At 47.8% G+C, this 17,232-nt stretch overlaps 1 protein-coding gene and 1 non-coding gene across 2 annotated transcripts in view; one reads left to right on the forward strand and one right to left on the reverse strand.

Annotated features, from left to right (window-relative positions):
* Positions 1-626: 626 nt before the first annotated feature.
* Positions 627-17,232, forward strand: part of LOC103187355 (RNA-binding E3 ubiquitin-protein ligase MEX3C) — a 120,379-nt gene continuing 103,773 nt past the window's right edge. The window contains exons 1-4 of the mRNA XM_042331976.1: positions 627-707; positions 2,411-2,497; positions 3,744-3,910; positions 5,265-5,269. Of these exons, the coding sequence (XP_042187910.1) occupies positions 627-707; positions 2,411-2,497; positions 3,744-3,910; positions 5,265-5,269 (340 nt within the window). The remainder of the gene's footprint in view (positions 708-2,410; positions 2,498-3,743; positions 3,911-5,264; positions 5,270-17,232) is intronic.
* Positions 15,442-15,514, reverse strand: trnaa-cgc. The gene has a single exon. It is a non-coding gene; the product is annotated as a tRNA-Ala (tRNA).

Raw genomic sequence — 17,232 nt, forward strand, 5'->3', positions numbered from 1 at the left:
CAAAAGAAAGCCCTCGCCGCAATTTATTCCTGTTGTTCTCGCTGTCCAAACAATTGCGCAAAGACAGCCCAGCATTTATCTGTCTGGGTACCAAGGCAATGAGTTTTCCTTGAGGCGACTAGACTCTATTCTTCTGTCCAACACTGGGCCAGTAACACTCACTCACTCTCGCTCCCTGGCTTACACCGTCTCTCACCAGCGTCCTTCCATTCAATTACAAACCTCTTTCTTTCCTACCCCCCCCTCCACCCACCCCACCCCACCACCACTCCAACCCCTCCCCCATATCGCCCGCACGGAGCCTGAGAGCAATTTTGGCTAAAAAAGAAAACAATTCAATTTTCTCTTGAGACGTACACAGACGTTTTTGAGAGATGAACTCAAAAATCTTTTGTGTGCATGCGTAGGCGTGTTTGTCCGTGTCTGTGTGTGTGTGTGTGTGTGAGACAAGGGTTATGTGTGTAGAGAGCTGCATTTGGGTGTGGGGGTTGGAGTAGGAGTTCTGTTTGCGTGTGTAGGGTGACCGTGTTTGCGTGTCGTTGTTGTTGTTGGTGTTGTGTGATTGCGCTGGTGTAGGGCGACGTTTTTTTTCCCGCCGGGTCAGACCAAGCCTGGGTTACGCACACATGATGCGACAGTGCCAGCCGGAGGAAATCACCCCCCCCGGGGCCGGATGTGGCCCGCGGGCCGCCAGTTGGACCACCAAGGTCTAGGCTTACAATCTAGTGGAGTTCTTGGTGGGGTGGGCGGTGTGGGAGAATTGTGGCGTATTGTGCTCAGATGATACATTAAATCAAGGGTCTTGATTGTCAAGACTTGATCATTCATTTCCTGGCTATTTGCTGTGTGGCACGTGACTACACGGGAGAGAAATTACAGTGTGAAAGAGTTTGGACACGAGAAAGCACAATATCTGGTGAAAGGATGATTATTATCATTATCAAATCTGAGGATAAATTCATTCCATACCGCCCACGGATTGCGTCCTTCTCCGGCATCGAGAGTGCGGTCATATTCACTGTAATCTGTCTATAATCAGATTTTAGTCAGGGAAACAGCAAATAAAACAACACTTATGCAGGGTTTACTCAGCAAAAACAACATCAGGTACCAGAATTACACTTCATTAAAGTGTAAGTGTTTTGACAATTAATCAGCAGTCTGGTCTTTCACCCATATCACTCAATAATGGCGCTACCTTTTTTTGTAATGAATAATTTACGGTCGTTGCAGCTCCAACGACAATGTAGGATAAATTAATGCTTGGCATTTTATTGCTTACACTTGGAAATCGCTGGGCCCAGTGTTGGCTCTCGTTACAATCACCGCCACTCCCACACACACACTCACACAAACACACATGCTAGACACACACTTCCCTTCGAGTCCTGTAGCATATTGATTAGAGCACTCGCCTCGCAAGCGAGAGGACCCAGATTCGGGGCAAAAACTTAGGCAAGTTTCGCCCCCAAAATATACAGTCAATTTACTTGGCAGTGTATTCCGTGAAGCGCTTTGAGATGTCTCAACAAGTTGATAAGCCCGCTAGAGAAGCACGGAAATCTACGAGACAGTACGAGGTCATTCAGCACATCTTATTGATGCTTCTGTTTGCTCCTCCAATGCAGATTCCTATCCTAATATTTTTCTTCTTCAAATATTTGTCCAACTTTAAAGAGAGGGTCCCATTCTGGGAAGAGATATTCCAGCACAGTACTGGAGGGGGGGTGTCGGGGGTTGGGGTGTGGGGGGGTTATGGGGTGGGTATGTGGGGGAGAGCCCTGCATTGTCAGTAGGTCCTGTCCTTCGAGCGAGATGTTAAACCTAGGTCCCTGTCTATTCCCTGTTCAGGGAGGCGAAAAGATCTCACAACATCAGTTAAAAAAAAGCCAAGGGCGTTTCACACAGCGCCCTCAGGATATTTCACACCCGATCTCGCTCGCACACAAAATTGCTGCCACATTTGCCTGCAAAAGCAGTCACTACACTAGTTAGTAATTACTCAAAAAAAGGCTCTTTTTTTCCCCAATTATTTTTGAACGGCCGCCCTAAACAGGCGACATAAGGTGAGGCGTTATGAAAAAAAAAATGCAAGTTCCTACTTCCTCCCTTCCTTTCCAGTAACTGCAACATAAGGGGATTGATAGGGACGTTTCAAGAATGTTCTTCTTGTTGTTCCTCTCCAGCAGCGATAAGCAGCTAATACACACTATTCTGATTGAACAATCAAGTGCAATTGTCTGAGTGAAATGGAACAGGGGCTGGTACCTGTACAAAGAAAGTGCTTCCTGCGTTCAGGTCTCTGCTTACCATGCTTCTGGTCCAGGTGTCGCCCTTAAAAGAGCACGCACGCAATGGGCCGAATGGCCTTCTTCTGCGCTGTAAATGTCTTCGGTTCTATGTTCCGCAGACCAAAAAGAGGCCACTCAACAGCAAGCTGCATTTATACAGCGCCCTTCGCAAAGGACAGTCTCTCGCAGAGCTTAACCGTGACGGGGTCAGGGATCAGACACTTAACGAGAGGAAGGGTTGGGGGGGGGGGGTGACCGTGTGTGCAGCTGAAGAAATAATAAAAATGATTGTATTTGATACATACAGCGACTTTCATGTCGGGAGGATGTCTCAAAACTTCACAGGATTTACTGTAAAGTGCAGTAACTGTGCATTTTGTAAGCAAACGCAACAGCCAATTTGCTTACAGCAATGATGAATGACCGATTTTATCTGAGGGATTGTTAGCCAGGACACGGGTGTTGGGGGGGTGGTGGGGGGGAGAACAAGAAACAACAAAAACTTGCATTTATACTATGCTCTTCACAAGGGGTAACATCTCAGAGCCCCTTAACAATGACGGAACTTGACGATGAGCAAGGAAGAGAAGGGAAGTGACTGTATGTATTCAAATGGACAAGTTGGGGACAAGACTTCCTTCTCTAGTATCTCTAGTACAATCTCCCCAAATATTGGAATCAGCCTATTTGATCTCATCCTTCCAGAATACCTGCCCTGGTGTCTCCCATCACTGCATTAAATGTCATCAACCAGCCCCCGAAAAACTGCCTAGACCTGCATCAATTGTCCCTCTGCCAGTGTCTGATCTGAAGAGTCACAGCTGTTTGCGTCGAGTTGGTGCCCTGAGCTCTCGGCAGGCTCTGTATGAGCTGTCAATCCACCTAGGGCTTCAGAGAGAGCTCATGTACCCCTGACATCAAAGGCCAGAGTCTTTTGTTCTTCGTTCCTCTGTTGTCACTCAACACGGCCTTTTATTATCCATCGGACTGAGTTAAGCAAGTCACAAGAGGAAGCTGCCCTGAGTCTCGTACCTGCCTTTAGCAGATATAATGGGGACTGCAGCTCCACAACGCACACAAAGAGGTCGTCTCAAAGTGCTTCATGTGAGTGACAAATTCGGTCACCTCTATCCACTGTTTGTGGGACATTGCTGTGCTCAATTGGCTGCCGCGTTTCCCCCGCAAAATACACAGTCGATCCACTTTGCAGTATATTCTGTGAAGCGTTTGGAGACGTCTCTACGGCCTGATAAGACGCTGTATCAAATGCAATGATTATTTTATTACTATTTACTGTGAACTGTAGGGACTGTGCGAACCCTGCAGCCAATTTGTGCACAGCAACATCCCCGAAACAGCCATCGAGTGAATCATAGAATGATAGAATTATGCAGCAGAAAAGGAGTGAAACTCGGCCCATTATGTCTGAAACTCCCTTCTCTTTTCGTGTAGTGCAATGGGATCCTTGATGTCCACCTGGGCCTCAGTTTACTGTCTGAGGTGAAGGACAGCACCTCGACAATGAATTGCTCCAATAGAACTGCACTCTCCAGCCTGGACCTGGAGTTCAAAGTCCCAGATGTGGGGATGACCAAAAGGTGTGGCCTTCTGACTCACAGGTGAGATTGGTTCTGAATGGGCCGTGCTGACACCTAAATGCCAGCGCTTGCTTTACTGTCAAGATTTTGCCATCAATTCACAAGGTATTTCTCTCTGACAGGATGCAAAGAAGGGTTTGGAGGAAGGATTTCCTCTGATCTCCACCTCGTTTTCTTCTCTCCCTTCTAACTCGAACTCTCTCCACCTCCCTCATTCCCATTCCTCCAATTTACAATTGACCTGTATGTTCCACCAACCCCCCAGGTGGGGGTAGGGGGTGGGGGGGTGAGGGCAAGGTGGGAGGAAGGGGGGGTGGTGTGGTGGGAAGATGACCAAAGGCGTGGTCAAAGAGGAAGATTTGGAGATTCTGGAGATTCCCAGAACGGGGAAAGATAATTGGCAGTGATACTTTGCTTCTGCTCTCAGGAAATCTCTCCTTAAATCATTCTGCCTCGCTCCCCCCATCATCGCTTTTAACACCCAACTCCGAAACAGGGCTGGCGAATCTTAAACTTAGAGCGAGGCCATTTAGGAGTGAAATCAGCAAGTATTTTTTCACCCAAAGGCGAGTGGAAATCTGGAACTCTCTCTCCCCCAAAAGGCTGTGGGATTATGGATCCATTCACATTTTCAAGCCTGAGGTGGATAGATGTTTGTTAGGTCAGGGTATCGAGGAACATGGAGCAAATGAGGGTAATTGGCGTTGAGGTACAGATCAGCCATGATCTTATAGAACGGCGGAACAGGCTGGACGGGCTGAATGGCCTACTCCTGTTCCTATGTTTGGATGTAATATAAAACCCCGACTTCTTTGACGGGGTCTCCCCATCTCCCATCCAGCTTGTGCTCCCGCTCCTTATCTGGAGACGTTCCCCTGTGCGAAAGACCCTGCGTAAGTGCAAATTGTACTGTTATTGAGTTTCTGCTCAGACACGCTATTGCAATTCCAATTAGCCTTGAGCTCTCATCAGTCTTTGACTCCTAGATACCACTGACTGCTCATTCATCATCCGTGTCTGCGCTCATTCACCAAGACCACAAGCCTTCCTCGGGGGGAGGGGGGGGGGGCAGGAGAAAGGAGAGAGAGAGAGAGAGAGAGGAGAGGGAGACAAGTGAGAGGAGAGAGAAAAAGAAGGGAGAGAGGGGGAAGCAATACAATACAAAATTATAGTGCCTTTCACGGCAGGAGGACGTCCTAAGGCGCTGGAGGAATGATAGAAGATGTACGGAAACAGGGAGAGAGGGGGGTAGGGGGCGTGGAGAGGGGCAGAGCAGAATGAGGGAGAGGGGGTGGATGACAGGAGAGAGAGAGAGAAGGGGAAAACACAGAAAGAAAAATTCTCTTTCTAATATTCCATCTAATTGCCCACTTAGAAAAGGTGAGTGTACTACAACAACAACACAGTTGTATAGCGCCTTTCACGTAGGGAGGACGTCCTAAGGCGCTGGACAGACAGAGTTTTGAACCCGAGCTGGGGGTCGCGGTCAGGTGGAGGGCAGGGGCAATGAAAGCACGGTCGAAGAGGAGGATCTGAGATGGATCTTGAAGGTGGAGGGGGCGAGGTGGAGGGATTGCGAGATGGAGTTCCAGAGGGTGAGGGTAGAGTGGCAAAAGGCCCACCAGCCAATAGTGGGGCACACGAGGCGGGGGATATGAAGCAGGCCAGAGCCCGCTGAACGGTGGGGGCGAGCAGGTTGGTAGGGGGTTAGGAGTTCGCAGAGATAGGGGGGAGCGAGACCATGGGGGGCTTTCATGGTGAGGACCAGGATCTTGTGTGATGGGAAGCCAGTAGATGGGAAGGATGGGGGTGATAGGAGAGAGGACACGGGCTGCAGAGTTCTGAACGATCTGCGGTGGATGAGGATAGAGTGGTCAACGGTGTTGAAGGCAGCAGAGAGGTCAAGGCTATAAATGGGAGACCGTTTCTTTGCTAAGAAGGTGGAGTGACTGTGCATTTTGTAAGTAACTGCGGCAGTTAATTTGTGCACAGCAAAGTCCCATATAGATCCGTCAAGTGAATGATCGATTTTATTTGGGGGATTGTTAGTCAGGACATCGAGAGAGAGAAATTCCATTCTCTTTTCCAAGGGATTTTTAAAAGGCACAGATGGTTCCTCAGTTTAACATCTCATTTGAAGGACAGCACCTCTGACAACGTGACACCCCCATCACTGCACTGGAGTATCAACCTGGACTCTCTGACATAGGGATTGAACCCACAACCTTCTAATTCTGGGGTTAAGAGCAGACGAGGTTGAGCCAGGCTGAGAGGATATGGGCTGTCAGTCTGCCTCCCCCTAACCTTCCCCCTCCCTCTCTTATAATAATAATAATAATAATAATCTTTGCATTTGATACAGTGCTTTAACACGCGTTTGAGACGCCTCAAAGCGCTTCACTGCAAAGTGAATTAACTGTATATTTCGTGGAGGAAACACGGCAGCCAATTGCGCACAGCATGGATTGAGGGACCAATTTTTTTTAAAAAAGGGATTATTACCCCCGGAAAAGCAATCCGCCAATCGACTAACCCTTCTCTCTTCCCGCTGTCCCAACATTGGAGCTTTAAGCCTCACTCAATCCTGACAGGACTTACACTGAGCAGAGGGAAAGACACAATCAATCTCTATTGGAAAATACCAGAGGCATGAATATTAAACGAGTGCTCCAAATGCACTTTTTAAAAAAAAAAAAGTGGGTCTATAAAACAAGTTGACTGACATTGGGGCTCCAGCGCAAAGGGTCCGTTGAGGTTTGTGGGCTGAGCTAGTCTCGTCTTATTGATGTAAAGGACTTTGGGGGTTGAGAGGTGGAGTTCTCACTGCAGAGTTGTGATGGTGGAGAAAGTACGTGTCTGGGTGCGTGTGTTGAGAGGATTGATAAGAAAAGAGAAGGGAGTTTCTCTCTCTCTCTCTCACTCTCTCTCTCAGTGTCCTGGCTCACAATACCCCCGATACAATCGGTCGTTCACTTGACTATTACGTTCACCCACAAAATACACAAAACTTCACAGTAAAAACTCGCAAAGTGCTTTGTGAACGTCTCAACGGTGCGATAAAGCGCTGCGTCAAATTTATGGTGAGCATCCTCAGTAAAAAAATAATTTAAAAAAAACATTAAAAAAATGAATCAAGAAAATTGGTCGCTCAATCCCCGACGGTTTGTGAGTGACTGCTCTGTGCAATTGGCTGCCACGTTTCGCTCACGAAATACAATGCAATATGACGTTATATAATAATAATAATAATAATCCTTGCATTTGATATAGCATCTTATCACATCTTCGAGACTTACTGCCCAGTAAACAGAGGCTTGTGGAGTGAGGAACCTTGCCCAATGTTTCGCCCGGCCCGGGAATCAAACCCAAGTCTCTCGCTTGCGAGGCGAGTGCTCTAACCACCGGGCCAGAGGACTCCATATCAAATGCAAGGATGATTATTATTATTAATAATATAATAAAAAAGTTTGAGATCAGACCAAGGGTAAGAGAAGCAAACTGTCCTCTTTCCTCCCAGGTCTGTGAAGCTCTGCTCAGAGATGGTAGCGATAACTCAAGTCCCCGGGCATCAGCCCTTTAGCCTTAACCATCTCCAAGCAGTCAGCCTGTCACTGCGAGTTGATGTCTGTCGTCCTTTTGTCTTGGAGGAGGCAGTGTTGTTGTTGGGGGGGGGAGTGGGGGGATGCTGTGGGGGAGAGGGGAGAGTCACAGATGCTCACTTGCAGCCCACCAACCGATGTTACTGACAGGAGCCGATGAGCCCCTCAGTCTAGCCTTGATGGAATGAGTGTCCGATGCCACGCTCGGCAGTCCTAAGGCTGCTATTTATTACTCTGGAGGGATGGGAGTCGTGACTTAAGTATTATTCATGATAATAAAACATTGTTTGATACAGCGCCTTTCATGTCAGGAGGACGTCTCAAAGCGCCTAATTCAACTGTCTGAGCACCAGCTGAGCCGAGTTGGGGGGGTGGGGAGCCGGGGACGAGGGGGGAGGAGGGGTGAGAGAGGCCCAAAGCATATTATAACAGGCAAATTATAATTAGAATTCCCTGTATTTGATACAGCACCGAGGAACATTTCCAGGTGCATCTCACGGAATTACTGTCAATGAAGGGACTATGGATTTTGTTGGCAAACGCAGCAGTCAATCTGTGCACATACACACACAGAGAGACACGTGCACACAAACACAGACACGCACACACAAACACAGACACGCACATACAAACAGAGACACGCACACACAGACACAGATACGCACACAAAGACAGACACACGCACACAAACACAGACACATACACACAGAGACACGAACACACAACCACAGACACGCACACAGACAGAGACACGCGCACACAGACAGACACGCGCACACAGACAGAGACACGCGCACACAGACAGAGACACGCGCACACAGACATACGCACACAGACACACGCACACAAACACAGACACGCGCACACAGACACAGACACGCGCACACAAACACAGACACGCGCACACAAACACAGACAGGCGCACACAAACACAGACACGCGCACACACACACAGACACGCGCACACAAACACAGACACGCGCACACAAACACAGACACGCGCACACAAACACAGACACGCGCACACAAACACAGACACGCGCACACAAACACAGACACGCGCACACAAACACACGCACACAAACACACCCACACAAACACAGACATGCGCACACAGACACGTACACATAAACGGAGACACGCGCACACAAACACAGGCACGCACGCACAAACAGAGACACGCACACAAACAGACACGCGCACACAGGAGACTTGTACGCACAGCGACGCACACACAAACAAGCGCACTCAAACAGACACGTGCACACAAACAGCAACGCACACACAAACAGAGACAAGTACGCACAAACAGAGACACGTGCACACAGAGACGTACACACAAACAGACACGCGCACACAAACAGAAACGCACACACAAACAGAGACAAGTACGCACAAACAGAGACACGTGCACACAGAGACGTACACACAAACAGACACGCGCACACAAACAGACACATGCACACAAACAGAGACCCACACACAAAGGCATAGACCAGTGCACACGTGCACACACACACACGCAAACAGACACACACATACACACAGATAGACACACACACACACACACACCCAAATAGACACACACACACATTTAACCTGAGGATTGTTGGACCGGAGAGAAGGAAAAACTTCCTTTTTTTTGGCCCCCTATAGTGTAGCAGATCTTACAGTGAAGACCAAACAACATGGTGACTTCAGTGTTAATGTCTGATCCAAAGGACGGGCTCTGACGTGGGGCTTTGACCCAGCGATTGCCTGACCCAGAGGTGAAAGTGCAACAAGCGAGCCTGACATCCAAACATCTGAATAATGGTCACAATCCTTTGCAACTGATACAGCGCCTTATCACGTCGTCGAGACGCCTCAAAGCGCTTCACAGAATATACCGCAAAGCGAATTGACCGCGTACTTTGCGGGCAAGCAGCAAGAGACCGGAGGGGAGAAACAAAAACAAACACGGGGAATAAATAGGTGGCGAATTTGAGTCAATGGGGCTGAAGCGCGTGAGTGTCTCCATCTCTTGTTTGTGAGGGCTTTACAAGATGCTTTTAAATATATTATGTCTGGATTAGAGGTTCAGGGTCTGGAGTTGGAGGAGCGGGGGGTTGGGGGGAGGGAAACAACAGAGGGGAGAGTTCAATTAATCATTTCTTACTTGAGGTGCCCTTTAACCACCCAGCTGGTGAGAGTCGTAACACAGCTGTCGGGATCCCACTGAGCTGGGAGAAAATAGTCCATGCTTCGTTCACCAACTGTTCCTGGTGCACATAAATGGATTCACGGGCTCAGTGCGGGGTATTTATGCGTTGCAGATGCACCGAGCTGGGGAGAGGGGCAGGAGGAGGGGAAGGGTGCGTATGCATCTGGGCCAATCAGTGGCAAGTGAAGTTTAAGATAGTTAATAATAATAATAATAATAATACTTGTATTTGAAATAGCGGCCAATTGCGCACAGCGGTGTCCCACAAACAGTCGTGGATGGAGTGACCACATTTATTTATTTTGGAGGGATTATTACCCCTGGAAAGCGATCTGCTAATCAACTAACAACTGGGTTCCTACTTACCGCTGGTTAAACAGAGGCGTGTGGATTAAGGAAACTTGCTTAAGGTGTCACCCTGCCGGGAAATCAAACCCGTGTCCTCTCGCTTGCGAGGCGAGCGAGCTAACCACTACACTTTGGGACTCCGCATAGAATCCATAATAACGATGACAATTTAAATAGCACCTTTCACATCAAGAGGACCTCTCAAAGCTCTTCACAGAGCTGACCAGGAGTCAGCGGGCGAGCTTTCAGTCCGTTGCTTTCTGGGACTCCATCCCAGAGTCCCTCCGGCTCATACCTTCCATCAAAGCTTGCCTTCAGACCAACTTGGGTTCCCAGTGAAATGCTCTGAAACACCTGTTCACTCTCATCACTGAACATAGGAACAGGAGGAGGCCACTCAGCCCTTCGAGCCTGTTCCGCCATTTAATTAGATCATGGCTGATCTGTACCTCAACTAATCCTTTCAATTCCAATCTCCTGCTTTCTCCCCATATCCCTTCATCCCCTGACCTTCCAAAAACCTATCAACCTCACTCTTGAAGGTATGGATGGATCCAGCATCCACGGCCTTTTGGGGGAGAGAATTCCAGATTTCTACCACCCTTTGAGTGAAAAAAATCTTCCTGATTTCACTCTTAAACGGCCTGGTTCTAGTTTTAAGACTATGCCACTTGTTCTAGATTCCCCCACCAGAGAAAATAGCTTCTCTACATCTACCCTATCAAATCCCTTCATTATCTTAAATACCTCAATCGAATCACCCCTTTAAACTCAAGGGAATACAATCCGAGTTTACGCAGCCTTTCCTCGTAACTTAACCCTTTTAGGCCTGGTAACATTCTGGTGAACCTGCGCTGCATCCCCTTCAGGGCCAATATATCTTTCCTGAGGTGTGTTGTTCAAAACTGAACGTAGTCTCCAGATGGGGTCTGACTAACACTCTGTACAGCTGAAGCATCAATTCTTCCCCTTTGGATTCCAGGCCCTTGAGATAAAGGCCAACATTCAATTCGCCTTTTTGATCACCTTTTGCACCTGGGAACTAGTTTTTAGTGATGTGTGGATATGGACACCCAAATCTCTTTGCTCCTCCGCAGTTCTTCATTTCTCCCCATTAAGAAAATATTCTGCTTTATCTTTTTTCGGTCCATAGTGGATGACTTTGCCCACTCACTTAATCCGTCTAAGTCCCTTTGTAGCTTCCTACAGCAACGACAAAATTACATTTGCATAGCGCCTTTCATGTCAGGAGGACGCCCCAAGGGAATGATTCCCATCTACACAATTTACTGAGCCTCCTAGCTTAGTGTCATCTGCAAACGTGGTTATAAAACTTTCTATTCCTTCACTTATACCAGCAGTGTTCAATACTAACTCACAATCAATGCATTGCTTCTGGGCTCTGAACTCAGATTAAAACTCTTTAGAGTTGTATCCCATTAATACTGGTCCTCGGTTTAGTGTAGCTTTATAATGAGGTAAACTTCTGGCGTTGTTTTGACGTGCACGGGACGCGACGTCAGCGCCACTCCCTGAGCGCGACCTGATGGCATAGGCTGTCACGGGACCTGACTGCATTGGGTGCTATAGCCGTGCTCACGGGGTGGGAGAAGAGAGAGGCTGAGAGAGGAGAGAGGTCAAAAGGAGAGTTCATTAAGGACGCTCAATTAGCGCTAATTAGGAAATAGGATGAAGTGTTTTGAAGTTAGTGTTTCTTGACACACACCACCCCCCCGTCCTTGTGTCAATTCATCCAAGGAACAGGTTAAGAGTCACCACACACATTTGGCCCCATCAATCCCAGTTGGAAGGACAATACTCAGACCAACAATCAAACAGTTTTTGACCTTCTCCCCACCCCCAACTACGCCAGGGTCAGTTCCAGTCTTAACACCTGCCCGACACAGCTGGGCCAGCCAACAGGCTCCTCCATCTGTCACCGGTTTCCCGAGTACTCGAATGGAAATCCTCCCAGCGTGAAATAGGGATTTCTTTCAATATATTTTTCGTTAGGGCTCGGTGCAGAGAAAGGGAAGTGGGGTTTCTTTCTGAAAAAAAATAGGCCAGAGCAATTTTGAAGATTTCCCCCAGAGGAGAAATATGTCTCCACCTCAATTTTTCTCTTTCATTCCGAATCCATTGTAACTTTTAAAAATTTGACTGAGTCGGAGGTTTACGAGTTCAAACACCACTCGTCGGGGACTTTCAGCTCAGAGTCTGGGCTGACCCTGCCTTCGCAATCCAGGGGCAAGCATTGCAGTGTTGGAGATACCAAGGTCCCATCTGCTTGTTAATAATAATAATAGGTAATAATAATAATAATCCTTGGGTTTGATATAGCACTTTGTCGTGTGTTACGACGTCTTAAAGCATTTGTAAAGTGAATTGACTGAATTTTGTGGGCAAGAAGCGGCAGCCAATTGAGCTGTCACACAAACAGTCGTGGATTGAGGGACAATTTTTTTTTGAAGGGATTATTACCCACCGGAAAGTGATCCGCCAATCGACTAATAACCGGGTTCCTACCTACTGCTCGGTGAACACAGGTGTGTCCAGTAAGAAAACTTGCCGAAGGTTTCGCCCCCTCTGCCTGGGAATCGAACCCAGGTCCTCTCGCTTACGAGGTGAGGGCGCTTGACCACTATGTTACAGGACTCCACCAAATTAAATTGCTCATTCACTTGATCGTTGTTTGTACGTGTGGAGGTGGGGGTGGGGGGTGGGGAGTGAGCCTCACTGTGCATCAATTAGTGTTCACCTACAAATGCACGGTCACTACACTAGGCAGCATTTAGCGGAGTTTGGATGAGCTGGGGGTGCTGTACGGGATGGGACGCTTGCTATTATTATGGAGAAGAAGGGCACAGTGTGGGGGTCATTTGCCTTTTAAAATGTCGCTTGAATTTATTCACTGTCGATGCGGCAATAAAACCAGGAGATGAATGGAATTACTGATTAAAGACTAAAAGCTCACAGCCAGGGGAATGACTTCACATAAGAATCACTCTCCATATCCACCGGATGATTTAAAAGGCAGCAAAAACTCATCATTAAATAGCCTCATTCAGGAGTTCAGGCTTTCAGTTACCATGGTCACAGACTTGTGCTATATCTAAAGCCCCCACCCCACCCCCCTGTTCCGATCGGAGCCCTCAGGATCCAGTGGGGAGGATATATTAATGATAATCTGTGTGTTTAAATTCCCCATGAGTTCACGTCTGCTTCAAATCCTGGCGGAAATTCCCAGATGGAATTCAATTTATTCAATTCGCCTTACAGTTTTTTTCTGCGCTTTGAGACGTCTCGAAGACATGATAAGGCGCTGTATCAAATGCAAGGATTATTATTACTAACATTATTATTTACGGCAGAGCAAAGGCGCTCTGGGGTCTCCCCAAGCCTTGGCTCGAGCCAATCTGCGCCTAATACTTTCCGGAATTAGGTAAGCGTCCCTCCAGGGAGAGAGCGCGCATTCCATTCCCACAATCTATCTCCAGGATTTCCATGTGTAGGTGGGATGCGTGCAATCCTCAGCTTGGTTTGAATGCTCTTAAGCAACGGTGATGGGTTTCCGCGTGTGTCAAGACACCCGGCTGACCAAAAAAAAAACTATCTGGTGACGAGAGGGATTTCTGACCTTGAGCCACATTACTTTAGGAGTTTAAACTTCCTCTCGAGACCTTCCGGGTTAAAATAGATGGGTCCAACCATTAATAATAACACTAAATCTTCTTTGTGTTTGATACAGAGCTTAGAAAGTTGAGGCGTTGGGGGGTGGGGAGACGGGGAGGTGTGTTCCCGCAACATCTGTTCCTCTTTCAGTCTCGCCTTTTCAGCTTTCTTTTATCCCTTAAATATCAAAATCTACCACCGCCTCGGAGAGCAAAGCACAGTACCTCCTCGCAGTATCTCGGCCCTTTTCACACCCCCTACCCCCCACACAAGCGGTCTCAGTGACCCCACAGCCTCAGCACAAGTGGTCTGAACTCTCAAAGTGGTCACCAGGGAGCGAGCCACAATCTATGGCTAATAGAGGCCACAAACCCCACTCCTCTTTGTTCGTTCGAGTGTTGTCTGACCCACTCCCACAGCCTGGGTTTGTTGACTCTGCTCACGTCAGGATTTGTAGGCAAATCTGTGGCTTATCTGCTTTCTTCCCCCCCCCCACCCCCAAACCCCCCCACCCCCCCTCCCCCATCCGACACACACCGCCTTCGAACCAGGAGCAACGAGGTTAGGCACCGCTCTTTAAAGAGCAAGCGTATCACTTCACTGAGCACCAGCACTGAGCTCTGCTCCTCGCTTTAATTACGTGTCAGTCTGGCCCAGTTGGAAACACTCTTGTCTCCGAGACAGAAAGCTGTGGGTTCGAGCCCCACGTCGGGACTTTGACCTCACATAGTCTAGACTGACACCAAGCGCTTACATTATTGGAGGTGCTGCCCTTTCAGATGAGACGTTAAACTGAGGTTCAGGTGAACATTAAATATCCCACGGCACAATTCGGGAAGAGAAGGGAGTTTCTCCCGGTGTCCTGCCCAATGATCCAACCGTCTGATAAAATTAGTCATTCACTTCACAGCTGTTTGTGGGAAATTCTGTGTCCAAATCGGTTGCCACTACTTTCCGCCCACAAAATACACAGTCAATTCACTTTACCGTATATCCTGTGAAGCACTTTGAGACATCTCGACGACGTGATATAAGCCGTTATGTCAACTGCAAGGATTATTATTATTATTGCACTACATAGTAAAATCATGCCAAAAAATCCTGAAGACGTCCTATTGACAAAAAAAGGGCTTCATCAAATAATAATAAGATTATTTGGATTATTTTTTGATTTAGCACCTTATCACGCCGTTGAGACGTCACAAAGCATTTCACAGAATATACTGTAAAGTAAAGTGTCTGTGGGCGAACTGCAAGGATACGTTTACTTTTTGGAAGAAACAGTACATCGTAAGCCATGCTTAGAAGTGCTGAATAAGGAGTGGGGATGGAAATGTGGGTGTTTAACATCAAACCTGTCAGGAACACGGAAAAAGCAATGAACTATCGAATCCCTCTGATAATTCTCTGTGGCAGTCTCACTCCAATATAATTCTACACAAGTCTTTGAAGGCTAAGGCAAATATAAATAGCGTTTATATAGCGCCCTTCAGGTAATAATAATAATCATTGAATTTAATACAGCGCTTTTCACGTCTTCTAGACGTCAAAACGCTTCACAGAATAGACTGTAAATAAAATTGGATTTTTGTGAGCGAAACGTGGCAGCCAATTGCGCACTGCAGTATCCCACAAACAGTCGTGGATTAAAGTGACCAATGAATCATTATTATTTTTTTTCTTGAGGGATTATTATCAGGCGTGCGAAGTAAGGAAACTTGCCCAAGATTTCGCCCTGCCGGGAATCGAACCCAGGTCTCTCGCTTGCGAGGCGAGCGCTCTAAACCACTGAGCTACAGGACTCGACCGCTAATTCTTGAAAAAGAGAGAAAATGGTCTGGTAATGTCTTGGAGCACTTCACAGTGGCGGGGTTGAACACCAAGCAAAGGGGGAGTGGGGTTGAGGGAGTCAAACAGATAGGTTGAATATAAAGTCAGAGAGAAGGTGGAGGTGTGTGGAGGGATTGAGGTAAGGGGCAATGTTGATTGAAGGCTCGGTCACTGATGGTGGCATAAGGAGCTAAGGGTATGCAACCGGTCAGTGTTAGCTGAGCAGAGGGGGCAACTGGACAAGTGGGGTACAGTGAAGAACCTCTAGTCTATACAATCACAATATCAGGCAATGAGTCCAAAGAGCCTGTATTAACTGGAGCACGAGAGTGGGGTCCAATGTGTGAAAGCACCACATTTTCAGAGGCGCCAAGTGAGTCATTAAACCGAGGTCCCGTCTGCCTGTTCAGGTCAACGTTAAAGATAACAGTGATAATAAATAATAATAATAATCCTTGCATTTAATACAGCACCTTATCGGGTAGTTGAGATGCCTCAAAGTGCTTCGCAGAATATATTGTAAAGTGAATTGACTATAATAATAACAATTCTTGCATTCGATACAGTGATCTATAACATAGTTGAGACGTCTCAAAGTGCTTCGCAGAACGTACTGTAAAGTGGATCGACTGTATTTTGAGGGCGAAACCCGGTAGCTAATTGCGCACAGCAGCGTCCCACGAGCATTCGTGGATTGAGGGACCAAATTTGTTTTGCTACCGGAAAAGTGTGAGGAAGTTTCTCCCGGGTCCTGGCCAACAACTCCCTGGTAAAATTATCATTCGCCTCATGGTTGTTTGTGGGACGTTGCTGTATCGACTGCCCATTTTGCCCACAAAATAAACAGTCACTACACTCAACAGCCATTTCCTGGTGAAGTGCTTTAGTGAGACATTCAGAGGCTGAAGGCGCTATAGCATGGATTATTTATCTCTGGGGGTGGATAGCTATTTGTTAGGTCAGGGTATTAAGGGATATGGGGCAAGGGCGGGTAATTGGAGTTGAGGAACAGATCAGCCATGATCTTATGGAATGGCGGAACAGGCTCGAGGGGCTGAATGGCCTCCTCCTGCTTCTGTGTTTCTAGGCAACAAGTCTACAGGACCATAACATCCTGACAACCGGGTCCCATCACCCTGGTAATCTCCTAGCAACCACGTCCCGTAACCCTGGTGATCGCCTTAGCAACCAGGTCACGAGACCTGGAAGCAGATTGGGTACCCTTCCCCCTCTCCGGATGTGTGACATGGGGGAGGGGAGGTTTAAAGGGGGGGGGGTGGGGGTTGGGAGGGGGAGACGACATTATGAGGTAGTGATGTACTGATTATCACAGTGGATACACGGGTTAATCCTGACCACCTCCCGCCCCTGTTGGCTACTTGAGCAAGGCAGTGGCTTGTCGGATGCCAATCTCCTCCCCCACCCCCCCTCCACCCAAAAAACAACACACACACATCCATCCTCCCCCCTCCCCAAAGACAAACACACACACACACCAATCCAGCTACGCACAAACACACACCCGCTGCTCACACTCACACACAAACTCATCCCCCCCCTCCGCCCCAAGACACATAATCACATACCTATCCTCCCCACCAAGAGTCACCCACACCCACAATGACACCACATACCCCCCACCCCCCGACACACCCGCGGGCACACTCACACGAAAACATCACCACGTTAAC

This window comes from Callorhinchus milii, unplaced genomic scaffold (assembly GCF_018977255.1).
Source record: "Callorhinchus milii isolate IMCB2004 unplaced genomic scaffold, IMCB_Cmil_1.0 Scaffold1, whole genome shotgun sequence".
NCBI classification, from domain to species: domain Eukaryota; kingdom Metazoa; phylum Chordata; class Chondrichthyes; order Chimaeriformes; family Callorhinchidae; genus Callorhinchus; species Callorhinchus milii.